The sequence below is a fragment of the Nematolebias whitei genome, chromosome 3 (genome assembly GCF_014905685.2).
Source record: "Nematolebias whitei isolate Nwh7 chromosome 3, NemWhi1, whole genome shotgun sequence".
Taxonomy (NCBI): Eukaryota; Metazoa; Chordata; class Actinopteri; order Cyprinodontiformes; family Rivulidae; genus Nematolebias; species Nematolebias whitei.
Window position 1 is genome coordinate 41,940,054 of NC_056500.1, and position 27,486 is coordinate 41,967,539.

Sequence of the window (27,486 nt, forward strand, 5' to 3'; positions counted from 1 at the left end):
GCACTGTTTTACAGTAGCAGAGAAACGGAGGGACGCGCTTTTGTTTTTCTCGACTGTAAAGTGTTTATTGTGCGATAAACGGCAGCGTCCAGAACAAACAGCGTTATAAATTCAAGGGGGAAAGAAGTCCAGTGTGTAGTTTAGGCAGCGACCTTGGAGAGTGAGGTGGTCGCCATGTGGACGCTGAAAAAAGTCGAAACAGGACAAGGTGTTCCCCCTTTAATCCACATCCAATCATAAGCCTTACAGACAATGACGTCAAGCCTAGAGCGTGTGTTGAGGTTCCCCTTGCTTTGTGCTTGGTGGATTTAAACTTTAAGACTCAGTTTATACAGAATAATAATGTTTCTGTGTCGCATAGGTTTATTATTAACAGTCAATCCGTTTTTTTTTCTTTCAGCTGTTTTCGAAGACAATTGTTTTTACGTCAGATGTCCTTCCTGAAGCAACCACAGACCACCGAGCTACCACACCCCTCAGTGTGGAGCAGAGAGCTGCGTCTAGGGTGCCTGGGAGAACAGGTGGGGTTAAGAGCCTTGATCAAGGGCCCAGAATGGGGCCAATGAAGGTGGAGGCAGGTGTGGGTGCTTCACCTTTCCCACCCACATTTTGATGTCGTCTGGGCCAGCAGATGGAACCGGCAACCTTCCGATTGCAGGCTCATCTTTACTCTGTGCACCACAGTCAATCAGTATTTCTGCACAAATAAAAGCCAACAAATTACCATTGTCTTGTTGTTTTGGTCTGCTTGATCTGTTATCTCTTGGATCATGTGGTGTGCATGACCCTCAGCGACTACCACCCCAGATTTTAGCTCCATATTGGTAGATTTCAGAGGTAGAGCCATTTAAGCAGAGAGCCAATTTCACCGTTGTATGGGAACATACAATGACGATAATATCTAACACGATATTATTATTATTATTATTATTTAATGGAGAATTAAGTCAATGAGCTGTGGTGGCCATCTTGAATTTGATTGACTTACTGTTTTCATTGACATTGCCTAGTGGTTCATGAAATATTTTGCTAACGGACAGGGTTGACTCCTCCAGCACTTGGCACAACTGTGTTGAGCTCAAAGTGTGTGTTGAGGGTTGATGCCCAACTACCACACCAAGATTTAGTTGTGAACTTAGCCGAGTTACGGACATTTTTGTGTTTTCAAGGCTGTGGCGGCCATCTTGAATTGGGTGAACCAGCTATAGACGGACATCCAGTGATTACTTTGTACTGGTAATTCAACTCATCCAGTCGGTTACGAGATATTTTGCTAATAGAACAGACGAACGCACGGGAAGCAATGTTCTGCAACAGGCAACTTGAGGTAAAAGACACACGAGGAGCAATTGTATGTTAAGAATTTTTTTAGTTGTGTACACTTCGATAAATAATAAGAGTTTAACAATCCTCGCACTAATGCAACAACTTGAAGCAAACTAGACAAAATGAGGGTCTGTGCAGTAAGAAAACTTAAAATTAACACTTCTGTGTGGTTTTTAATTATTTTGCACCATGTGTGATGTGTCTTTTCAAATCTGAACTTTTGTTCTAAACTTTCTCAACAATAGTAATTCATGTCATGTGTCTATATAAATAACTGAACGTATTACAGCTAAAATAGAAAGTCCAGTTTTTATGTCTTTTTGTTGTTTGTTTTTTGGTGCCTGCGTCTGACTAACCTTCATTCATGGGATCTACTTGTGAACATGTACTCTACATCAGGGATATTCAACTGGCGGCCCGGAGGCCAAATCAGGCCCACAGATGAACTCAGTCCGGCCCACGAGTGGGTTCATGTTAAATAAAACTAGATTTTAAACCGTGAAACAAACTTTCTTAATGACAATAACTGCTGCATGTCCGGCCCCTGAGCAGTTTACTTGAATAGCCCTGCTCTACATGATCACAAATAGATCCCATGAACGAAGCTTAGTTTATCTGCTAATGTTTCTCTACATACAGCAGATAAACTCCTAAAACTTTAGTTAAATTAAATGTTGCGTGTCATCAAGCCAGAGCCCTTTTGATCGAAGAATTGATTATTAGTACATGGAGTGATCCTGTTAGTTCTTGTGGTTCCTTACTGCCCACTGTTGGAGGGGACGTGTCGTGAAATCATGTCTGATGAACTTGAACATTTCCTGCAGGAACGGATCAGCTGATTTTGTGTCATGCTGTAAGGAATCCTGAAATCCTGGCCTGGTTCAGATGTTTTGTAAAGTAGTGACGGCGTTCTTGTACTTGTGTCCACTTTGTGCCTCTTTCTTGTCTTTCACTCTGTTTTATTTATGTAACCAGTCTCCCCTTTTTCCTGAAGTCCAAGGGTTTTCACTGTTTCTTGGTCTTTGTTCTTCACGCACCAGGTTGTGCTGGATCGTATTTAATGATCGTTTCTTCTCTTCCCTGTTTGTGCCGCTGCAGCGTTCAGTCACCGTGTGACTTCTTCTCATGACAGTTGTGGACTCAGAGACTTCTGGATCTTTCCTTCCTTTTAGATCCACGTGTCATGGAGACAGTGGCTTGTTGTGTTTCCTGGCAGTGGTTTTCTAAAGATGCTCCTGAGTCCAGTCTGGTACAGCACTGCCCGAGCGCCTGCACAGAGGTCTGCAAATTATGTTTCCATTTTACAGACGCCTCAAGTTATTCGCTCTCTTTTAATGAACATGACACTTTGAAGATCTATTGTTCTAACAGTCTTACAGAGAGGTGAAGCCCTCCTCTCCATCTTATTCAGTCTGTTTTTGTATTATTGATAAATAAATATAAGCCTTGAGTGATTATTTAGTAAAAATATTGTTTTTTCAATCCCAGGCTTTCCCATATCAATACGTACGAACAATAACGGGTTCTAAAATGATTCAAATGTAACCTCAAGTGTACAAAAACACATGTTTTATTAAACTTCTGCCATAGGATATAAGAGGGAATGTTTTAGGCAGGAGCTGCTGATCAAATGTATTGATTAATGGATCGTCATCAGTGTGATCACATCTATGAAAGCAGGAGTTTTGTCAGTTTGTTGCTCTAGAGCATCCAGGTGTGTGTTAACACAATGACGAGAAGGAAAGACATCAGCAATGACTTTGGAGAAGGAACTGTAGACGCCCTTCAGTCTGGGGCGGGTATAAGGCTGTTTCCAAACGATATGGAGTCTGATTTTACAGAAACTGTTCATAAATGGAAAATATTGAAGACAGCTGCTGATCTTCAGAGGAGTGGATGCCTGATTCATCACAGTTTGAGCGGACAACACTCACACAAAATAACAAACTACTGTATGTCTCAGGTAAAACAGGCACCCTCCAGTTCACGTTTAGGAAGGAGCAACTGTTAATTCAGAGAGTACTAAAGGTTTGAATTTAAAAAGAAAGAATTAGTCTGCTTGTTTGTACAAGAAGTGCACATGAAGATCTTCTGTAAGAGGCCAAGCAGGTGCTTTTATTTTTTTTAAATTAAATTTATTCATTTTAAAATACAACACAAAAAAAACAATAATGCAAACTAAGTTTATATAATATATAAATAAAATGAAGGAAGAAAAAAAAATCTTATTTTATCTGCCCCCTCTTACAATGATTCAAATCAAACAACAATCATCTATAAGTACCTAAACAAACAAAAAAGAAAAAAAGAACAATTCACTATAATTTTCGAACTATAATGCAACATACGTAACAGTATTTCATATATATTTTTGTAGTAGTCCATTTTTAATTATTTTCTTAAAAGTAATCGTTGTTTTTGCATTTTTCACTTCAGTTTTCAAACCATTCCACAATCTAATTCCCTGGATTGAGGTTGACCGACCCTTCAAACTGGTTCTATATCTTGGTTTAACAAATATTTCCTTTCCCTTGAGATTATAACAGCTTTGTCGTTTTATGAAATATATTTGGATATTCACAGGTAGTTCATTTATATGAGCTCTATACATAACTAGTAAAATATTATAATCCACCAAGTCATGGAACTTCAATATTTTCAGTTGATGAAATAATGTGCTAGATGGGTGACAGTAATGTTTTCTAGTGATTATTCTTACTGCTCTTTTCTGCAGCAAGAAAACAGGTTCCGTAAATGTTTTACATGCTTTTCCCCAAACATCAATACAATAAATTATATGTGGGACAATAATTGTGTTATATAACAAATACAGGGCTTTATCATTTAACAAGTTCCTGACTTTGTATAATACTGCAATAGATTTGGCTGTCTTTATCCTTACAGAATTTATGTGATGTTTCCACGTCAATTTGTCGTCAATGACAACACCCAAAAACTTCATTTCACTAACACAACAAATCTCAACACCATCAATCGTAAATGGAACATCAATAATTTCCTTTTTTTTTTAACTGAATATCATGTACTTAGTTTTACTTATATTTAATGATAATTTATTTAGTTTAAACCAATCTTGTATTTCAACAAATTCTGCCGTCATCAACTCAAACATCTGTTTCTTATCTTTACCAAAATAAAAAAAAGTGTTATCATCAGCAAATAGGATACATTTAAGGAGATCTGACACTTTTACCAATTCATTAACATACAGAATAAATAGTTTTGGTCCAAGTACAGAACCCTGAGGGACTCCACATGTAATATTACAGAGGTTGGATCTTACATCATTTATTTGCACAAATTGTTTTCTATTTCTTAAATAACTAGATACCCACTGTAATGCTGGTCCTCTAACACCGTATTTACTTAATTTGTCAATGAGAATAGTATGATCAATCGTATCAAAAGCCTTTTTTAAATCAACAAAAATACTTAAACAATTTTGTTTTTGATCCATAGCAGTAGTTATTTGTTCCATAAATTCCATGAGAGCCATTGACGTAGAGTTTTTTGCTCTGAAACCATACTGACTATTACTCAGAATATTTTGTTTATCAATAAATTGGTCTAATCTAATCACAAACAGTTTTTCTAAAATTTTGGAAAACTGTGGGATATTGGTCTATAATTGTTAAATGTACTTTTATCACCTTCCTTAAAAAGAGGTATTACTTTGGCTATTTTCATATTATCTGGAAATGTTCCTGTTGTAAACGATAAATTACATATATATGTAAAAGGCTCAATAATATGACTCATTATATCCTTCACCAGCTTCATGTCCATATCAACCCAGTCTTTTGATCTCTTATCAGTAAATTTTTTAACTACATTCATTATTTCTTCTTTGTCGATTTCCTTAAGATAAATACTGTTTGCACAACTAATAATTGGATGGTTCACTATATTATTTACTTTAGGTATTTTGTCTGCAAGATTTGATCCAACATTCACAAAATATTGATTAAATCCATTAACAATTTCGTTATCATCATAAATTTCACCATTATCTTTTACAAAATGTTGTGAGATACCAATCTTTGATTTATGATTCTTCAAAACATTATTCATTACTCGCCATGTTGCTTTAATATCACCATTACTTTTATTTAATAAACCACTATAATATTCCTTTTTGTGTTTTCTTATAATTCCTACTAATTTGTTTTTATACCGCTTATATTTTTCTTCAGATTCTTGTGTTCTTGATTTTAGAAAGCATGAGTACAAATAGTTCTTTTTTTTTTAACAAGCATTTTTCAGTCCTTTCGTCATCCATGGTTGGTCAACAGTATTTTTTCTAGTATAATTTATTTTCACACATTTTTTTTCATCTTTATTGTCTCAAAAGACAACTATAAACTAATGTTTTCAAAGACACATAGCTTAAGATCATTATATGTTCCTACGATTATCCTCTACCTCAAAATGCCTTCAAGATTTAGTTTAACATCTTGTAGAGCGTTGCTGCCAGGGGCGTTTTTAGGGTCTTGAAACATTGGGGGCTTTAGCCCCGGAAGCCCTGGTCTAACGACACGCCTGGTGGCTGCCCATCAGTCTGGGAAGGGTTCATTTACAAATAATTTACTGTCCCTCGTTCTGCAGTAAATAATATTTTTACAAGTGGAAAACATTTATGACAACTGCCAGAAGTGAATGCTCCAGGAAATTCACCCCAAGTTCAGACTGTGTAATGGTCAGAAAAATTGCAAAGAAAAAAAAAATATCTCAAGGCTTCATTCCAGACAACAGTTCATGCCAAAGGTTTTATAAAGAGACTGGAACTCTATGAGACTGAAAACGTTTAGTTTGGCAAAGCTGAATCTGAAAGAATCACAAGATAGGAAAATGTTCTGTAGAGAGGCTTACCCATAATGCACTGTACCATGTTTGGTAAAAATTTGTACACACTATTTTTGTTTATTTGTTTTTCTTCTTTCGACTGCTCCCTTCCTCAGGGGTCGCCACAGCAAACTAACAAAGACCTGGTAATTGTTTTTGCGCCAGATGTCCTTTTTGACACAACCACAGACCACTGAGCTACCACTGAGCTACCACTGACCTACCACTGAGCTACCACTGACCTACCACTGACCTGCCACTGACCTACCACTGAGCTACCACTGAGCTACCACAGCCCTCTGTGTGGAGCAGAGCGCTGACATCTAGGGTGCCCAGGGGAGCAGATGGTGGGCGTTAAGGGCCTCGCTCAAGGGCCCAGAGTGGGGCAGGTGAGGGAAAACACTGTTGTTGCCAGTCCAGGGGGTTAACTGGCGACATTTCGATCACAGGCTTGCCTTCTCTAAAAACATCACACTGTCAAGCACGATGGTGGAGGAGGGATGGTTTGGGCTCGCTTTGCAGCCACAGGACCTGGGCTCCTTACAGTCACTGAGTCGCCCACGAGCTCCTCTGTAGACCAAAGGATTTTAGAGTCAAGCGTGAGTCCATCGGTCTGACAGCTGAAGTTTGGTCCAAACTGAGTCAGGATGCAACAGAACAAAGATCGTAAACCCAGCAGCAGATCTACAACAGGCTGGGTGGAAAGAAAAGACAGAGTCTGGACCTCAACCTGAAGCTGTGGTGGGACATTAGGAGAGTGGCGCAGAAGCAAACTTTAATAAACTGAAGCGACGCTGCAAAGGTCTGAATGTCTCCACAACATGTGGGAGTGTTATGAGGTAAAAGCAGAAAACAAGGCGGTGCAAGCTGCTGGTTTGTAGGGTGCTCTTATGTTTTCACACAGGTTTTCCATTTGGGCCTTATTGGTTACATAATGACACGGTGGAATCTCTTGTGTGTTTTTAAACACCTGGAGTAAGTAAAGACCAGAAAATGTTCAAAGTGTGCTGAAACATCAAGGCTTGCATTTTTCCATGACTGTTTTGTTTTATATCACAAACATTGCAGCCTTTAACCTCATGCATGACCTCATGCATGACAGCGCATATAAAAGCCACTCTCTGAAATCAACCGGTTATTTTAGAAATAATAGGTAAGTACAACAAACCTCATGTGTTATTCATGGGTTTCAACACTTGTACATTTCCTTTTGCTCTCTGCTTCCTGCCCATCTGCTCGTCTTTCCATCTCAGAGACAAAAAGCCTCTCAAGTGAACACCCACAACAAGCGCCGACAACAACAACAACAACAACAACAGTGAAGCACTTAGCCGTGGAAAAACTTCATCTGTGTTCACAAATGTGACCAGCGATCCAACGGAGCCACACTCACAGTGTTGGTCCGGTTCACGTTGGTGTGGTTTGGATTAGAGAAAAGAACTGACACACCAAGGTGTATTGTACACCTGGTCAGCAAAACATCTTATGAAGCCACCAGGACTGAAGAAGTAGCATCCTTTTGTGAGCTTGTAAAACAAAATGAGAAGAAAAAACTTCCCCACTGCCTCCTGTATAAGTGCTTCAGCCCACTTGTATGATTGAATTACTCCGGGGTAATGGAAACCATGTAGAGTGCTGTGGGACATCCTTTTCCCACACAACAACCGTTTAATCACAGACAAACAGCGGGCACTGAGCCACAGAATATATCACCATCTATATGTAAGTAAGAGGGGGAGACAGAGAGACTCCAGAAACTCAGACGTTGTCCACATGTGCTGGACGAGGGTGGTGGAAAATGGAGACATGGAACGATCCAAAAGTCCAGACTTTTTCTGTGTTTCGAGCAGATAAAGATCCAAACTCTGGTGTGTAATGCATTTGGATGCTCTTCATAATGGATGTTGATTGGAGCAATAAAAGTGTGAACTGATGAAGGGATTGGCCTTTTATTGCCCCCCTCTTAGTCCCCCCGCCCCTGTGAGGGAACCAATATGAAAGCATTAAGTCAATCAAAGATGGCTCATCAAACTCCTTCCACCACAAAGTGGACTGTGTGTGTGCGCAGAGTAGTTTACACACACACACACAAACACACAAAACCAAGCCACAACCACAAATTTTCTCACTATCTGATAAGAGGAACCATCACCACCTCCCTCCTCCCTACCACAGCCAGAACCTGTGCATCTCCAGACATCGTCATCAGCTTCTTTTTTCCAGCAGTTCATCTCTTTCTGGGACTTTCTCACCTGCTTTGCCCGTTTTTCTTTTTGTTCTGGTGAAGCTTGAAGTCCTCTCTGCCCCGTCATGTCTTCTCTCTTGAGAGAGGAAATGCAGAGAGTTTTATTCCGACCTGCGAAGCACAGACTGGTGGAGTTTATTGAGATCGAAGAAGAATCACCTGGGAGGCATTTTCTCTGTGTCTCAGGTAAACAGCTCCGTAAAATCAGCTCTTATTCTCAGTTTTACTCCGTTTATTTCTCATTTTTAATTGAATTGCTTTCTATTTGTGCAGTCGGATCAAAGAAACTGGTGCAGTTGAGCATCGTGCAATGCCAGGTGTTTGTCATGTCCCATAAATCTGGCTCCAAGAGGTCGCACACCAAACGGTCCAACCTCCAGGACTGCTACAAAAAGGTAGAGATCTGGCCCCTGCAAGACCTGACCCTCGTTGACGGACGAGACCCTGATGTGGTAATTAACCAAATCTGATTTTAAATGTTTGCATGCTCAAGGTGGATCCCTTTACAGAAAGAAGACGTTAACATTTCTGCTAAATCCACACAAACTACAGGCATCATATTCATATTCTTTTTAGCTTTGTGTTATTTTGTGGGGATGTCAAAGAGGAATCAGAGCCGTGATTCAAACAGCAGTTTCCCCCCTCTGTGCAAAAACAGATCAGTGTCTGTACTTTGTTCTTGTCAAAAGTCATTTTTTATATTACATAACGTTTTGTTTTAAAGACTAAAAGGTTTTAACAGTAGCACCCAGACTGTTTTTATACAAGCAGATGGAAAATCTTGACTTTAAGGCAATATTTCAGAAATTTTTGAAGTAGGATTTTATGGAATCATTATGAACAATTGTTATGTTACCTGTAGGAGATAGCTCTTGGAACAACCTTCGTTTGGAAATAAAATGTATATGATTTTGACGATGGCGAGCTGACAGCTGGTCTTGGAGTAAGACCAAAGTAAACTGGAGCAGTCAACAAGTCTGTTTAAAATAATGTTGAGTCAAGCCATTAGTTTGTCAGTCTGGTCAGGATTAAACTCATATTCTCCAAATTGAGGCTGTTCAAAGAGCTACCGCAGGTCAGGAAATATATCACGTGAGCCCCTGCTGATTTTCGTGAGTTTGCCCCCAATTGCAAAGAAGTGATCAGTGTCCAGATGTTTTGTGACAGTTCAGTTCAAATATACTTTAATCCCAAAAGGAAATTAAATGTTGCAGCTCGTTATCCACATTTCGTTAAGATATGTTATAGATGCTGATGGCTGTAGGCAGGAAGGATCTCTTGTAAAGGTCCGTCCCACAGCAGATCTGAAGAAACTGGCCGCAGATGTCGTCTGATCCATCCACCCAGACTCGGCTGGCTTCTCGGTGCCCTCGGACTGCAGGACCACCCGAATGCTGGGCTGAACTCCTCCCAGAGTGATGGCCATTCCTCCCAGCAGCCTGTTGAGCTCCTCATCACTGTGGACAGCCGGCAGCAGGTGTTGGGGGATGAACCCGGCCCTTCTGCTGTCACGAGCCACGTTTCCTGCTAGTTCCAGGATCTTACTGGTCAGGCACTCGAGCACAGCCGGCAGGTAGATGGGAATGCATCTACGGTGCCTCCTTTTCAACTCATTTGAGATTTGGGGCTGTAGCTGAGATATTATTTGAGCTTTTGAGATGTTAATCAGCTGCTCCCGATTGTAAAAAAAATAACAAAACACCTGATGTTGTCATGGTTACGCATTCAATGCAGTTTATTTATATAGCGCCAAATCACAACAAAGTTGTCTCAGGGCACTTTACAGGAACATCCACATACATAAAAGCCAATTAGTAAAGTTCTCTATCTAAGGAATCCAGCAGACAAGATGAATCTTGGCTTCGTTGCAGTTTCTCATCCTGAGCAAGCACAGTGGCAACAGTGGAAAGAAAAACTCCCTTTTAACAAGAAGAAACCTCCAGCAGAACCAGGCTCAGGACAAGCGGCCATCTGCTTTGACCGGCTGGTTGAGAGGACAGGAAGGAGACAGATGAACACAGAATGGTAGGTCCAGATATAGGTCCAGGTGTATCTGAAAGACAAAAAAAAAAACCACACATGTTAAGGATAGAAAAAATAATTACAAATACAAAACAGGTTGCATCATAACAAACGTACAAAACTAAAAAAAGTTTCAGTAAAAATCCTTCCAGCTGCACAGCATCTGATACCAGAGGAAACAATCATTTAAAAAAAGTGATTTACATCCAGAAAAAAGAGGAATTAAAACGTTTCAAAAAGCAAAATCTCAGAATGAAAGTGACAGAGCTGCTCCAACATGCAGCCACCTGGAGCGGCGCAATCCTAGAAGCTTCAATTCTTGAACCTTTAAAGGAGAGAGACAGAAGACTGTGTGTGTTACATAAATGTTGATTTGCAAACTGTTGAGGGAAATAAGTGTTGCTCTCCTACAACCCAGGCAGGATTCTGCCTCTCATGGAGCAATCGATCAGTTCTCAGTCGTAACATAAAGCACAGTTATCTGGTGAAGATCTAAACGACTTAAAGAAGGCATGGGACAGAGGTCAGATGTTGTGGGCGGATGAGACAAAAATCAACCAGACCTGTGGTTTCAGGAGGAAATAAAATCCAGAGTTTGACCCAAAGAGTAGCATAATCACAGATAAGCACGGAGGTGGAAACATTATAGTTTGGGGTTGTTTTCTGTTAAGCGTACAGGATGACTTTAACACACTGAGGGGCCAGTGAATGGGGCAATGTATTGTAAAATGTTGAATTAAAAAAAATTCCTCCCTCAACCAGAACATTAAAGGGTGGGTCGTGGCTGGCGTCTTCCCGGAGCCAACAAAGGAGTGGCTGAAGAAGACCATTAACATCATGGAGGAGCCCAGCCCTCCGTCTTATAAAAAAATCTGTGGAGGGAGCTGATGCCTCAAGTTGTCCAGCGCCAAGAAACCTAAAGGATTTAGAGTATGTGTAAAGAGGAGTGGGACAGATCCTTTCTGAGACGTGCAAACCTGCTGACCAACTACAAGAAACATCTTACCTCCATGCTGCCAAGAAAGCATTCACCAACAGGAACTGTGGTCACGTTTGGCCCGGGGCTCAAACACTCGTTCCACTCACAGAAAATGCAAACTATTTCCCTTTTTCTTTTATGTAATGTTTATTTTATTTTGGATTATCTGTCATGCGCCGTCAAATGAAATGACCCTCCAAAGCTAGAGATTGTTCATTTGTTTGAAAGTGGGCAAGCATACGAAATCAGGGGTTCAAAAATATATTTTAATCCACTATATTGACAAGAAAATATGAATTGACATCCACATATTTACTGCTTTAAGTCAAGTACTTCTTCTGTCTTGATATGACAAACAGAATTTTATAAACCTTACTGTAACTGATGTCCTGATGCTCAATAATCCAGGTAGAAATATTTAACAAGGTTAAGTCAGGGCCTCTGGACGGATCCTTGTTTCTTGATTCAGGAGCGGGGGTCTCCGTGTTCAACTGTCCTCTTATCCTGATGCATGTCCCCCTCGTACAACGCGATTATTACCCCTCTTACAAAAGCTTCTTCCAGTGTTGCCCAGATCCAACCTCAAGAAACGAGTCCATGCCTTTATCATTAATGCACTCTATACTGGGGTCGGCCAGGCCTCCATCTCACGTCTCCAGCTCGTCCAGAATGCTGCTGCTCGGCTCGTAACTGGAACTCGTAGGTTTGAGCATATTACACCAGTTCTGTCTTCCCTTCGCTGGCTCCCTGTGTGTACTAGAATTGATGTTCCGTCTCGGGCGCTGAGATCATCCGATCAGCTGCTTTTAGCTGTTCCAAAAACTGAAGCTCAGAGGAGATCGGGCATTTTCAATCATGGGCCCCAAACTCTGGAACAACCTGCCCCCAACATTAAGCAGGCCACCTCCCTTCCTGTGTTCACATCTCTGCTAAAAACGTCAGTTTTCTCTGGCATTTCACACAGTGTGAGCTGATTTAGTATTTTTTTGTTCTGTGTTCTTACGTTTTTTTTTATTTAATGCTTTTAATAATTTTTTTAGTATGATCAATAGTGTGTGTTATTTTTTCCATTGATTTTACTCTCATTGATGTTCAACACTTTGGTAACAGCTGCTGTTTTTAAATGTGCTTTATAAATAAATTTGACTTGACTTATTGCAAGTACAGTGGGACTCAGCCCCCTTTGAATAGCAAGCGGCCATCAGAGCACTAACCATCCATTGTTGGGCTGATATCCTCCTTTTGCATGTGAATATCTGGTAGCTGGTCTGTCAGCCTAAGCAATATTAAACTGATCTCACTCTAGGTGTGAGTGAGAGAGTGAATGGTCGTTGGTGTCGTTTGTCTCGATGTGTCCCTGTGATGGACTGGAGACCTGTCCAGAGCGTCTCCCTGCCTCTCGCACAGTGATACCTGGACATGGGCATCAGTGACACACACACCCCCCCCCCCATGACCCAAAAAGGAAGAAGTGGGTAAAAGATAATGGATGGAAAGATGTCAGAAGCAAACTGGTTGATCCACAATGATAAAGTGATATTTATAATAAGACTGAGCATTTTGCAAGATCTCAGACTGATGAAGTCTTTTGGATAAAAGATGAAACGTTTCAGCAAACAAGAGTCCGTCCAGAGGACCTGACTAATTTGTTAATTTTATTGTATTTCTTTTTGTAGTTTTTATTTATTGTTTGTATTGTATTTTATTTCATTAATGGGGCAGTGTCCGCCATTTGTCTTAAAATGATTAAGCTGATTTCTAAACTTCCTCCCCTCCTTCAGGATGACCCCTGTTTTCTGCTGCACTTTGAAACGGTGCGTTCAGTGACAGCTGTCAGCTGCTCGGCCAAATACACCATGGTGCGCGCCCTGGTCGCCCTCAGCGACCGGTACTGTCATCAATCCCTGAATCTGCAGAACTTTGATCATGCTTACATCAAACCTACCACCTACTACTCCAACAGAGGAGACTGTGTCGTTCTGTCGCAGATCTGCTTCTACGCCTTCAATCTGGTGTGTCTGTCCTTGTGTCCTGTGCCCATGGATGTTTAACAGCATCATTACTGTGTGTGTTTGTGTGTATCATTTAATGTACTGTACATATATGAGTCAATAATTGGTATGGAGTTCACTTCAGTGGAACTTTAATAAAACATTATTGATTTTTTGCATCATTATTCTAAGTGTATGTTCATAGCTAGTATGAGTTTCAAACAGATTGACATTCCTTAACTGTGTTTTTTATTTGCCTTTAATTACTTCCTCCAATAAACATGCTATTGTGTGTGCTGTTATTAAAAATGAATTATTAAATTAGGTTTAGAAAACCATTTTACTACACTTTTTTTAAAGTTCTTTCATAGTAAATAAATAATCCATTATTATTAATTTAGCATCTCTATATGTTTACATTCCCAGGGGGTGCCAAAGCAAAATTTGCATTAAAACAATGTTTTAAATGTGTTTATTTGACTGACTTCATTGTAATTTAGTCCATTTTAACACAGAAAGAAGCTAAATAAAGGATTTCTTGACACCTAACTTGATTTTGTCTTACATGCACAAAGTAAATGGTTAATTTTTTTGGATGCATTATGAAATATGAGTAGCTTTAATAAATTTTATTAATTTACATATGTAATATGAACAATTACCTAAACATAATATGTGTTTTTCAAAAGCAGCTGATTTGCACTTGTACAATGAAAGCTCTTTGGATTTGATAGACATTTTTTTAGATGTAACATAAAAAAATAACTGACGAGGTGAAATAAAGTAGACTTCACAATAACATAGTGCCATTATAATAACATAAGCAGTATAAGTCGTGTTCAATAATAGGAACTTTATATCAGCATTCACAGTGCAAAAGTTTAATTCATCTTACATAAAATTAAAATAATAAAAGAAAAACTTATAAAATATTGTGCAAAAAATGAATTTTTTTAAACATCTAGTGAACCTAAGTCGAAACTTTAAAGTTTACAAAAAGTCAGATAAGTATTTCACACAGAATACTGCATAAACTAATGGCATAAAACCACCTTCAATATAAATATAACCTGCAGGGGGCGCACTTCGTAGATGTTTGGAAGTCTTAAAATATGCCTGATATAAAATAAATATATATTGCTCTAAATATTAAATAATGACTATAACTTGCATTTATTTAAAAAATAAACAAGTAAAACTACGTATTTAAATTAATTTATCTTCATATATTCATATAATTAAGTTATGTAAAATGTTTGCATCGCTTTGTTTCCGGCTTAGAAATGGAAACGACTGCCGGCTTCAGAATCGTTAGGCCCGCGTGCCGCCAAAATTTAAGTGCTTCTCAGTTGTCGGTTGTAAACACGGGGCTGTGTGAATTGACCATCGCGCGTTTGACTTCAAGGCTCGTCGCTGGCACGCATCTGACCTCCGGAATCGTCGGAGAGAAGGCAGAAAGATGCACATCAAGTCAATTATTATCGAAGGGTTCAAATCGTACGCGCAGAGGACGGAGATCAATGGCTTCGACCCGCTGTTCAACGCCATCACGGGACTGAACGGAAGCGGCAAGTCCAATATTCTGGACTCCATTTGTTTCCTTTTGGGCATTTCTAACCTCACACATGTAAGAATGTTGTTCACATATCTGCTGCAAACGTTTCGTCTTTCTATTTCTCTTTGTGTGCGCACTGAGCCAAGTTAAACTGTTCCTGTGGTTTCTCGCTGAAGGTGCGCGCCTCCAACCTTCAGGATCTGGTGTATAAAAATGGACAGGGGGGCATCACCAAGGCCACAGTGTCCATCACTTTTGATAATTCCAACAAAAGCCAGAGTCCTCTGGGCTTTGAAACCCACGATGAGATCACTGTTACCAGACAGGTAAAGTGCTAGATACCCCGCAGGAGCCACACGTTTTATTTAAATGTATGTTTTTATGTACAATCTTCTATTTTCTCTCTCCCAGGTGGTGATCGGAGGCAGGAATAAATACCTAATCAATGGAGTGAATGCCACCAACACCAGGGTGCAGGACTTGTTCTGCTCTGTGGGGCTCAATGTCAACAACCCACATTTCCTCATCATGCAGGTCAGCCTCACATCGTGCATCTTTTAGCTTTAACTGCAAAACAAATCACATGTTAAAAACAAGTAGAGTTTGACTTGTGAGTAGGTTTTCATGTATCATACATACTTTTTTATTGTTTTAATAGGGAAGGATCACCAAGGTCCTAAACATGAAACCGCCAGAGGTAACTATTGTTTGACTAAGTCCATCCATTGTCTTTACCCTCTTCTTGCTTTTCGGGTCATGGGGGTCACTGGTGCTCATGTCCAGCAGTCACTGTGAGAGGCAGGGGACACCCTGGACAGGTCTCTGGACAGTCCATCACAGGGACACATAGAGACAAACAACCATTCACTCTCTCACTCACACCTAGGGACAATTCAGAGTTACCAATCAGCCTAACATGCATGTTTTTGGTCTGTGGGAGGAAACCGGAGTACCCGGAGAAAACCCACGCATGCACGGAGAGAACATGCAAACTCCACCCAGAAAGACCCTGGGCTGGGATTTAATCCGGTGACCTCGCTGAGAGGCTACAGCTCTATCAACTGAGCCACCGTGCTGCCCTGTTTGATTACGTCGTACTTTAAAAAAATTAAAGTTTTGGAGATGATCCGTTTCTTTCCTCCAGATTCTTGCCATGATTGAGGAGGCAGCAGGCACCAGGATGTATGAATGTAAGAAGATCAGTGCCCAGAAGACGATCGAGAAGAAGGAGGCCAAGCTTAAGGAGATTCAGACTGTATGAGATGCAGTTGTTTTGATTTCTCTCTTTATTTTCCAGTGAACGTGTTTTTAGCTGTAAACTTTTTCTGTTCTCTAGATTCTGAATGAAGAAATTACTCCAACTATGCAAAAGCTGCAAGAGGTAAATTAACTTTAGCGTTTGAGCTCACTTCTTGCAGAAGTTTCTGCGTAGCAATTATTAAAAAAAGACGTCTTTAACCTTTCTGTGTTCAGGAACGATCATCGTATTTGGAGTACCAGAAGCTGATGCGTGAGATCCAGCACTTGTCCAGGCTTTACGTGGCCTGGCTGTTTGTGTGCGCCGAGGAGACCAAACTGAAGTCGGCCGATAATCTGAAGGTGATGCAGGATAACATCAACAAGATGCAGGCCAGCATGGCCGAGAACGAGGACAAAATCAAGGAGCTCTCAGCCCAGATTCAGGAGCTGGAGAAGAAAAGAGACCAGGTATGTGAGGAGGACTAAAGGGGATCAGGTTAATTTGCTGAACTTTTCTCACCAAGTTAATGAGCTCATATTGTTGTTTTATTTGTTTAGTATTGGTCTGTCCTGCAAAACTTTCTGAATTTCTTTTGAGACATCTCAGACCAGGGGTGTCAAACTCACTTACACAAGGGGGGCCACAATTAAAAACTTGCTTCAAACTAAGGGCCATTTTCAGAAACTACATTAACTCAAGTCAGAAACCCAACATCTTCTCCTGGTCACAGGTTCCTCAACAAGAGTTTGGTTGGTCTCATTTTGACGTTCTCTGTTGTGCTTTCCACATCATAATCAAAGATTACTGAAATAATTTGAGTGATGAAAGCATTTTACGTTTAACACGTCATCTTGGGGGCCAGAGAAAATGTCAACGAGGGCCATATTTGGTCCCAGAGCCTCGAGTTTGACGTATGTGCCTTAGACAGTGTCCATTAGAAAATGTTTTGGTGTGCTGTCGTCAAATTTATTTATAAAGCACATTTAAAAACAGCAGTTTTTACCAAAGTACTTGGCAATTAAAAAAAACAATGGCAGTCATTAAAAAAAAATTTTATATCATCAAAAGAAAAACATAAAACGCAAAACAATAAAATAAACAAATCACACTGGGTTGAAAGTCAGTGAAATGAAATGTTAAAAAACTGAAAGTAACGTGACCTGTTTAATGTTGAGGGGCAGATTGTTCCAGAGTTTAAGGCCGCGACTGAAAAAGGCCGATCTCCTCTGAGCTTCAATCTGGTTTTATGCTCAACCAAAAGCAGCTGGTCAGATGATCTCAGTGTCCGAGAAGAAACAGAAGGTTGGAGATGTATGAGGGTGTAAGGCCATTAATGCACTTATCATTATTTTCCGCCGTACACGTCACACCACCCTATAAGTAACATCAGTCCAAATATGTCTAATAAAGTGGGAAAAAAACATAATTACGTCACTTCACCGTATGCGTCGCATCTATTACGCGTCACCGCTGACGATCCAAAAACATGGGCCGGTGTTGTGTCAAAAATCTATTGGCTGCCAAATGGCGGGAGCGTGCATGGGAGGACTTTAACACGATTAACACTAAAAAACTTTTTTTTTTTTTTGCTTGAAATCATAGTAAAGGTGTGTCTCAGTTAGGGTTGGGTGATATGGACCAAAATTAATATCGATATTTTAAGATAAATGGCCATGTACGATATATATCTCAATATTTTTTCTTTCCGTGAAGTAATAACAGAAATATATTTCTGAGTCAAAGCTTTGTCCCAATTGTCACACAGCTTAACAAAACTGTAACTGTACAAAATAAATGTCTCAAAAAAAAAAAAAAAAAAATATATATATATATATATATTTTCCCTCTGCATAACAAAACCAAAAACACAGCTGTGAACTTAAAATTTAAACAGAGCACATACAGATGAAAGGCTGGCTGCTCTTTAAAAAGTCTGACTCTAATGAAGCATATTCATTCAACTTTTATTAACAAAGCTGTTAGAAAGCCCACGTTGTTGTGTAGTTGGTTTGTTTACTGAGCTCGGTTCTGTTTGGTTACGCCTCGTTTCTTTCTGAATTTAAAAGTTTCTGTGCTCTCGAATGCACCGCTCTGGTTAAACATATAGTCCAAGCTGCGTGTCAGAGTGTTTTCTTCTCCCGACACAAGACGGAGCCTTGCAGCTTTGTTGAAGCAGCCACCGTCATTGTTCACACCTTATCAGGAATTTAAAGTGGTTCTCCCTCTGTCGATCTACAAAGACCTGTCTGCAGCAGGGGTGCGCCGATTGCAGCTTTCTGACCGATTTCTATCATCGATTTCTAAAAAGTCTGACCTGCCGATTCCGATTTTGTTTCATAAGCGACACTGTCAGGTGTTGTAAGGTCACAATGCACCTTCAATTGTCCAATCTTATGTTACTGAAAAACATACCCTTGAACAATATCTTAGAAACAATACAAACTTGTTTTATCTGGCCGTGAGGTAGTGCTCTGAAATATAAATGAAGTTCAGACAATTGTTGTTAAAACTAAAAAAAATCAGTAAAATAGATTTCTCATGCAAGTATCGTCCGATTTCCCCAAATTAAGGAATTTAAGGCCAATTTATCAGTGCACCCCTAGTCTGCATATCTAAGCTTCTTCAGCTGGAGCAAGCAGCCGGGGAGGAGCGGGTTTGTCAGTGAAGGAGAGAGAAGGGTTGGTGTGAAAGGATGCAGACTGGGAGAAAAACTGGTGGATTTATATCTTTATGTAGAGTATAAGAAACTATCATTTTATATCGATATAGTCTCATTTTATATTGCGTTTTAAATCATCTCAATATTTTTAAGATATCGATATATCATCCAGCCCTAGTCTCAGTCTAACTTTTGCTTAATAAATGCACTTTGTCAGTCAAATCAGCTGCATTTCAAAAGCTGATACGTATAAGTAGGAGCTCACAGAGGGACGAGTCTCTGTGCATTTCTTCGAAATTTAACAAGATAAGCACCTAAAACAATTATTTGTTTGCCCGACTTTATAGTGAAGGTGTGACTCAGTCTAACTTTTGCTTAATAAATGCACTTCAATGGTCAAATCAGCTGAATTTCGTCGGAGCAGTGCGTTGAAATGAAGCTGACTGGACGGTTGCTCCAGGCATGATCCTGGAGCTGGATGAAGGTGGCAGGCGTATTGTGCAGTTAATAGCCACTTTACGTATTACATGATACAACGGCATGCCATTTTACTCTGCTACCATCTAGTGGCTGAAAAATGCTAGTGTTCAATATTTCAGTCAGAATCAATGAAAAAGGTCTATCTCAACCAAAAATTGGTTTATAAATATGTGGAAAAATCCATAAATAAGTTGCTTCAGTGTACAAGTCGCAGGGCATGCAAATTGTGCAAAAAAGAAAAAAGCGACTTATAGGCCGAAAAATCCGGTAAACGTCAACAGGAGAATTTTAAAATTTATTCTGATACGTACAGGGAGCCAGTGACGGGAGGACAAAACTTGTGAAATGCACTCAAACCTACGAGTTCCTGTTAATAGCCGAGCAGCATTTTGGATGAGCTGCAGACGTGAGAGGGACACCTGACTCACCCCAACATAAATCACATGACCGTAATCAAGTCAGGTTGTAAAGAAAGCGTGGACTAGTAATTTTTCAAGGTCAGATCTGGTCGACCCAGACTTAAGCTTAGCTATCTGCTTTAACTGGAAGACGCTTTTGTGCAGAACAGAGTCATTAATCTGTTTATTAAACTTAAAGTCAGCGTCTAAAAGCATCCCGAGATTCATATCAAACTGCTTTAGATAAAACTGATGAGAGTCGAGGTTTACAGGAACAGCTGTAGAGCTAGGGCTGAACACAATCACTTCAGTTTTCTGATCTTAATCATTTTGAAGCCATCCATGCCTTGATGACATCAAGACATTCAAATTCAAGACGGCGCCACAGTTAATTGATCTTGGCCAACATAAAAATGACTGCACCTCAGTGAGGTTTGTGCATATCGAGCCTGTTGTAGCAGCTGACAGTGGTTAACAAAAATATCTCATAAGTAATTTCTATTTTTAACCAGGCAGCAAGTCTAGGTCTTTGTGTTTTTTATGACTCAACGGGTCTTTTAAAATAGATTTACAATATGTATTCAGAAATTTTTAATGGTTGAGTACTTTAGTGTTTGTACAGTACAGGAAAAAACACTTTATTTCTGACAGTTTTTGTCACTTTGTTTGTTTCAAGGAGTTGAGTGGGGTGTTAAAATCCTTGGAGGACGCTTTAGCTGAAGTGCAGCGTGTGGATGCCAAGGCTCAGAGTTCACTGGACTTAAAAAAACAGAATCTCAAAGATGAAACCAAGAAGAGGACGGAGCTTTTAAAGACGATGGAGGAGGTAACGGATTAATAAATGCTGCTGATCTCAGATTAAAATCAACTTTATCCAATTAGGGCAATCTGCTCAGTTCCAGATGTGAGCATTCTGTTCTCAAATCCTCAGGATAAGAAACTGCTTGTGGTGAAGGAAAAGGAAGTTTCTAAGCTGGCTGAGCTGCTTCAGGCTGTCCAGGAGGAAGGACAGAAGGACACCGCTGCGTTCGAGGCGGCCGAGCAGCACTTCAAGGCCGTGTCTGCAGGTCTTTCCACCAACGAGGACGGAGAGGAGGTCACGCTCGCCGGGCAGATGATGGCCTGTAAAAACGACATTAGCAAGGCCGACACAGAGGCCAAGCAGGTGAGCGCTTCCCTTTAAATATATTTATTATTGAATGGAAATGAACGTGGGAACAAGTGACAGTTTTTAACAACAACACTTCTGTCCAGGCTCAAATGACTCTAAAACACGCTCAGGCTGAGCTGAAGTCCAAACAGGCTGAGGTGAAAAAGATGGACAGTGGCTACAAAAAGGACCAGGATGCCCTTCAGGCCGTCAGAAACAACAAAGACAAGCTGCAGGCTGAGCTGGCCAAACTCAACTATGAAGGTGCCATGGCTTAACATTGTTTATTGCAGACAATTTGCCTTTTACTTTTAAAATTACTTCTGTAACGGCTGTTCTTGTTGCAGATGGAAAGGAAGAAAGTCTTCTGGAGCAAAGGAGGCGGCTCACCCGGGAGGTGGCTCATCTCAAAGAGACCTACGAGCGTCTCATGTCGCGTTTCCCCAACCTGCGCTTCGACTACAAGTAAGAGCGCTTCACGTCAGACTGACCACGCCGTGAACCTGAAAAACATTGACGACAAGTTGTTTGTTTGTTTTGGTTATAAGAGTTGTTCGCTGATATGTCATTCATAGTAAACCTTTTGGCTTAAATAGACTGAGAACTCATCAACGTGTTGGGATTATCCATCTGCAGCTGGAGAACGGCTCTCCTGACAAAATATTAATGTGATCTAACAAGGCTGGCTCAGGTCCTCTGGACTGATTCTTCTTGTTGAAACGTTTCGTCTTTTATCCAAAACACTTCCTCAGTCTGAGGAGCTGTAACAAACTCAGTCTTATAAACAGCACCTTCTCATAGTGGATCAACCAGTTTTGTTGTTGACATCCAGAACCAGCTGTTCACAGGATCAAGGAGGACCATCAGCCTAACAACCCATCGTAGCACCCTGATGGCCGTTTGCTATTCACAGAGGGCTGAATGATGCAATAACAGCATTGTAAGAGGGGGATAGTTGAACATGGAGGCTCCGCCCCTTTTTAATGATGGACGGTTACTCTTCACAAAGATGGCCTCCTTTACTCCTCTCTCAAACCATCATTCCTCTCTGTCCAGGATGTGAACATCTTCATCCCTGAACGAGTGACCGCTGGCCTGATGATGTTGATCTTCTGTGCTGGTCCATCCTTTTGGCCAGTGGCTGTTCATCTGTTGCATCTTGGCTAGCACATCTGTATTGTGCACGGCAAGATTTTACATTAAGATTAGAAAAGTCCAGCAGATGGAGTTCTAGAGAACACCTTGAAGGAGAAAGATGGTGTTAGGGAGAATGGTGCCAAGTAACACAAGTTTTTTCTGGAAAGTAAAATAGCTAAAATCAGTGATGGGGAAGGAACAGTGGAAAGAAAAACAACAGGAGAAGGAGATGGATGTTATTCCAAGTGGATTGTGAAGGAAAGTGGAATAAACGTTATAAAGTTTAGAAACTGTGATACCAATGTTGGAAGGAACCTGTAAATTATTTAGTTTTAATAATTACATGCAGGTTGACAAAACTGACTCAAATGATTTTTTTTTTGTGTCATTATTGTAATGCACAGTGTCATTTAGTGTTGAGGCTGCATGATGTCAGGTCATTTTCTGTTATGAGTCTATCACTAAATCAGAAAATAGTAAAAAGTCCCCTAAATTCACTGTTTGTGGATATTAAAATGTTCATTGGGTAAAGTTAATATTCTTATTTTTAAACATGCAGTTCAGTGTCACTGTTGCTTAGCACAGTGGCCTGTTGTTACATATAAAACTATTGTAAATAAAAAAATAAACAAAATAAAAGTCAAGTGCACCCCTAAAGTCATTGTGATGAATTATCCATCCATTTTCTTCCGCTTATCCGGGGTCGGGTCGCGGGGGTAGCAGCCTAAGTAGGGAGGCCCAGACTTCCCTCTCCCCAGCCACTTGGGCCAGCTCTTCCGGGGAATCCCGAGGCGTTCCCAGGCCAGCCGAGAAACATAGTCCCTCCAGCGTGTCCTGGGTCTTCCTCTGGGCCTCCTTCCGGTGGGACGTGTCCGGAACACCTCACCAGGGAGGCGTCCAGAAGGCATCCTAAACAGATGCCCAAGCCACCTCAACTGGCTCCTCTCGACGTGGAGAAGCAGCGGCTCTACTCCGAGTCCCTCCCGGATGATCGAGCTTCTCACCCTGTCTCTAAGGGAGAGCCCAGACACCCTGCGGAGAAAACTCATTTTGGCCGCTTGTATCCGAGATCTCATTCTTTCGGTCACAACCCAAAGCTCGTGACCATAGATGAGGGTAGGAACGTAGATCGATCGGTAAATTGAGAGCTTCGCCTTTTGACTCAGCTCTCTCTTCACCACGACAGACCTGTACAGCGCCCGCTTCACTGCAGACGCTGCACCTCCATTTTTCCCTCATTTGTGAACAAGACCCCGAGATACTTGAACTCCTCCACTTGAGGTAGGACCTCCTCCCTGACCCAGAGAGGGCACTCTACCCTTTTCCGGCTCAAGACCATGGCCTCGGATTTGGAGGAACTGATCTTCATTCCGGCTGTGTCGCATTCGGCTGCGAACCGCTCCAGCGAAAGCTGTAGATCACGATCTGATGAAGCCAATAAGACCACATCATCTGCAAAAAGCAGAGACGCAATCCTAAGGCCACCAAAACGGATCCCCTCAACACCTTGGCTGCGCCTAGAAATTCTGTCCATAAAAGTTATGAACAGAATCGGTGACAAAGGGCAACCTTGGCGCAATCCACTCTCACCGGAAACAAGCCCGACTTGCTGCCGGCGATGCAGACCAGGCTCTGACACCGGTCATAAAGGGACCTAACAGCCCGTATCAAAGGGCCCGATACCCCATACTCCCAGAGTACCCCCCACAGGGTCCCCCGAGGGACGCGGTCGAACACCTTCTCCAAGTCCACAAAGAACATGTAGACTGGTTGGGCAAACTCCCACGCACCCTCCAGAACCCTGCTGAGAGTGTAGAGCTGGTCCAGTGTTCCACGGCCAGGACGAAAACCGCACTGCTCCTCCTGAATCCGAGGTTCGACTATCCGATGGACCCTCCTCTCCAGAACCCCCGAATAGACCTTACCAGGGAGGCTTAAGAGCGTGATTCCCCTGTAGTTGGAACACACTCTACGGTCCCCCTTTTTGAATAGGGGGACCACCACCCCGGTCTGCCAATCTAGGGGAACTCCCCCCGATGTCCACGCAATATTGCAGAGTCGCGTAAGCCAACACAACCCTACAACATCTAGAGCCTTAAGGAACTCCGGGCGAATCTCGTCCACCCCAGGGGCCCTGCCACCGAAAAGCTTTTTAACCACCTCGGTGACCTCAGCACCAGAGATCGGAGGGCCCGACCCAGAGTCCCCAGGCTCCGCTTCCTCAGTGGAAGACGTGCCGGTGGGATTGAGGAGGTCTTCAAAGTATTCCGCCCACCGACCCACAACATCCCGAGTTGAGGTCAGCAGCACACCACTCCCACTGTAAACAGTGTTGGTAGCATACCGCTTTCCCCCCCTGAGACGCCGGATGGTGGACCAGAATCGCCTCGAAGCCGTGCGGAAGTCGTTCTCCATGGCCTCTCCGAACTCCTCCCATGCCCGAGTTTTTGCCTCAGCAACCACCCGAGCCGCATGTCGCTTGGACTGCCGGTACCCATCAGCTGCTTCCGGGGTCCCACAGGCCAAAAAGGCCCGATAGGACTCCTTCTTCAGCCTGACAGCATCCCTCACCGACGGTGTCCACCATCGGGTTCGAGGGTTGCCGCCGCGACAGGCACAGACAACTTTACGGCCGCAGCTCTGGTAAGCCGCCTCAACAATAGAGGCACGAAACATGGTCCACTCAGACTCAATGTCCCCCACCTCCCTCGGAACATGTTCAAAGTTCTCCCGGAGGTGGGAGTTGAAACTCCGTCTCACAGGAGACTCTGCCAGACGTTCCCAGCAAACCCTCACAATACGTTTGGGTCTGCCAGGTCTGACCGGCATCCTTCCCCACCATCGGAGCCAACTCACCACCAGGTAGTGATCAGTTGACAGCTCCGCCCCTCTCTTCACCCGAGTGTCCAAGACATGTGGCCGCAGATCAGATGAGACGATGACAAAGTCGATCATTGAACTGCGGCCTAGGGCGTCCTGGTGCCAAGAGCACATATGGACACCCTTATGCCTGAACAAGGTGTTCGTTATTGACAATCCATGATGAGCACAGAAGTCCAACAACAGAACACCACTCTGGTTCAGATCAGGGGGGCGTTCCTCCCAACCACACCCCTCCAGGTCTCACTGTCATTGCCCACATGAGCATTGAAGTCCCCCAGCAGAACAAGGGAGTCCCCAGGACATGCACTTTCCAGTACCCCCTCCAAGGACTCCAGAAAGGGTGGATAATCCAAACTGCCATTTGGTGCATAAGCACAAACGACAGTCGGAACCCGTCCCCCCACACGTAGGCGGAGGGAGGCCACCCTCTCATTCACTGGGGTGAACCCCAACACACAGGCACCAAGTTGGGGGGCAATAAGTATACCCACGCCTGCTCGGCGCCTCTCACCAGGGGCAACTCCAGAGTGGAAGAGTGTCCATCCCCTCTCAAGGAAACTGGTTCCAGAGCCCGAGCCATGCGTAGAGGTGAGTCCGACTATTTCTAGCCGGAACCTCTCAGCCTCACACACCAGCTCAGGCTCCTTCCCCACCAGTAAGGTGACATTCCACGTCCCAATAGCCAGCTTCTGTAGCCGAGGATCAGACCGCCAGGGTCCCTGCCCTCGGCCACCACCCATCCCACATTGCACCCGACCCCTTTGGCCCCTCCCACAGGTGGTGAGCCCATGGGAAGGGGGACCCACGTCTCCTCTTCGGGCTGTGCCCGGCCGAGCTCCATGGGTAAAAGCCCGGCCACCAGGCGCTCGCCCGCGTGCCCCACCTCCAGGCCTGGCTCCAGAGTGGGGCCCCGGTGACCCACGTCCGGGCAAGGGAACATTAGGTCCGTTTATTTTTCTCATCAAAGGGGTCTTTGGGCTGCACTTTGTCTGGTCCCTCACCTAGGACCTGTCTGCCATGGGTGACCGTACTAGGGGCATAAAGCCCCTGACAGCATAGCTCCTAGGATCATTGGGACACTCAAACCCCTCCACCACGGTAAGGTGGCAGCCCAGGGAGGGGGTGATAAATTGTGTCACATTAATTTCATTGTCTTAACCACAGGAGTGAGTTTAAAAAGAGGATGATGCAGATATGGACTAGTTGAACGAGGTTTCTCTAAAATATCCTGATGCATGATCAATAATTTCAACAATTAAAAAAAAATCTGTTCATGGGACCTGACTTAATTTTGTTAATGTCTTTAAAATAGTTATTGAATCAAGTGTTTGGGGGGTGAGGGGGCAGGTACTAGGTTTGTCACCTTTTATCATCCCTTCTGAGTTTACAGGTTTGATACACAACATTCCTCTGTTTGTGCCGGGGGACTGGATCTTTGGGATGAACCAGTCTTTGCCGTAATGTATTTTGGGGTTTAAAAGCCACTGGGACGTTATGTTTAGAAAATAAACATCTGTTTCTCTGATACTCCCTCAACATACGGAATGACCACTGGTCTGGGTCTGGGTTCCTCCTTTTCACCTGTTGGCTGACTGGAGTCCTGTTTGGGTTTCTTCTCTGCTTTCAGGAAGGCCCAGTTAGGATATCCACATTGCTCTAGAGCCTGTCTTGTGTGGGATTTCTCCTTCTGCCTGGCTCCTGAGCTAGTGGGGACGCTGTCTGCTCTGTGGTACAGAGTCCTGATGACTCCTAACTTGTGCTCCAAAGAGTGATGGGAAACAAACTGCAAATACTGGTCTGTGTGGGAGGGTTTGTGGTACACCTCAGTTTGTAAATGTGCTCCAAATTTTTCAGGCAATCTATTAACTTCTTCTTGTAACCACTTCCTGGATCTCTTTTCAGAGGTTCATAAGTGTTTAAGTCACTAAGGAGTGTCATAACTTTCTCATGATAGTCTTTCTGGTTCAAAATCACTGTGCACCTTCCTTTGTCTGCTGGGAGAATGATGATGTTTTTATCCTTGCTAAGAGTGGTGAGTGCATCCCTCTCCTCTCTACTGATGTTGGAAGGTGGTGGTTTGGCATTGCTGAGGCAGGATGAAACTTTGATTCTGAGCTGTTCTGTTTCACCCTCTTTAATTTTGTTGTTGCGGATGGCTGATTCCATGGCTGTGATCATCTCCACCAGAAGAATTCTTCTTGGTGCAACTGCAAAGTTCAGTCCCCTGGCAAGAATCTCTGTCTCCAGCTGGGTGAGCTGTCTGTCAGATAAATTCTTCACCCACAATGAATGGCTGTGCATGACTTGACATGCACAGCATGTCAAGTCCAAGACCCAACAACAAAAGAAGTTTAGTTTACTGGTAATTCGTCAAGCCCATCCCAATTCCAATAACAACACACTGGTAGACATTCACATGCCAGGGAGACAGAAAAGTAGGTGAAGAATTTGAAGAGATGCAAACCCACCCACACAGACCAGTATTTGCAGTTTGACTCCCATCACCCTTTGGAGCACAAGTTAGGAGTCATCAGGACTCTGTATCACAGAGCAGACAG

General features: G+C 42.5%; 2 protein-coding genes across 2 annotated transcripts in view; both read left to right on the top strand.

Annotated features, from left to right (window-relative positions):
• The first annotated feature begins 8,499 nt into the window (after nucleotides 1-8,499).
• On the top strand, nucleotides 8,500-13,486 carry exoc1l (exocyst complex component 1 like). The gene is made up of 3 exons (XM_037674983.1): nucleotides 8,500-8,620; nucleotides 8,708-8,886; nucleotides 13,217-13,486. The coding sequence occupies exons 1-3, from the start codon at nucleotides 8,500-8,502 to the stop codon at nucleotides 13,484-13,486; spliced, it is 570 nt and encodes a 189-aa protein (XP_037530911.1).
• Nucleotides 13,487-14,798: 1,312 nt separating this feature from the next.
• smc2 (structural maintenance of chromosomes 2) overlaps nucleotides 14,799-27,486 on the top strand; it is a 23,109-nt gene continuing 10,421 nt past the window's right edge. Inside the window, exons 1-11 of the mRNA XM_037674984.1 lie at nucleotides 14,799-15,053; nucleotides 15,158-15,307; nucleotides 15,393-15,515; nucleotides 15,640-15,678; nucleotides 16,126-16,236; nucleotides 16,318-16,362; nucleotides 16,455-16,688; nucleotides 20,435-20,584; nucleotides 20,690-20,923; nucleotides 21,013-21,172; nucleotides 21,256-21,373. Coding sequence (XP_037530912.1) covers nucleotides 14,886-15,053; nucleotides 15,158-15,307; nucleotides 15,393-15,515; nucleotides 15,640-15,678; nucleotides 16,126-16,236; nucleotides 16,318-16,362; nucleotides 16,455-16,688; nucleotides 20,435-20,584; nucleotides 20,690-20,923; nucleotides 21,013-21,172; nucleotides 21,256-21,373 — 1,532 coding nt within the window. The 5' untranslated portion in view covers nucleotides 14,799-14,885. The remainder of the gene's footprint in view (nucleotides 15,054-15,157; nucleotides 15,308-15,392; nucleotides 15,516-15,639; nucleotides 15,679-16,125; nucleotides 16,237-16,317; nucleotides 16,363-16,454; nucleotides 16,689-20,434; nucleotides 20,585-20,689; nucleotides 20,924-21,012; nucleotides 21,173-21,255; nucleotides 21,374-27,486) is intronic.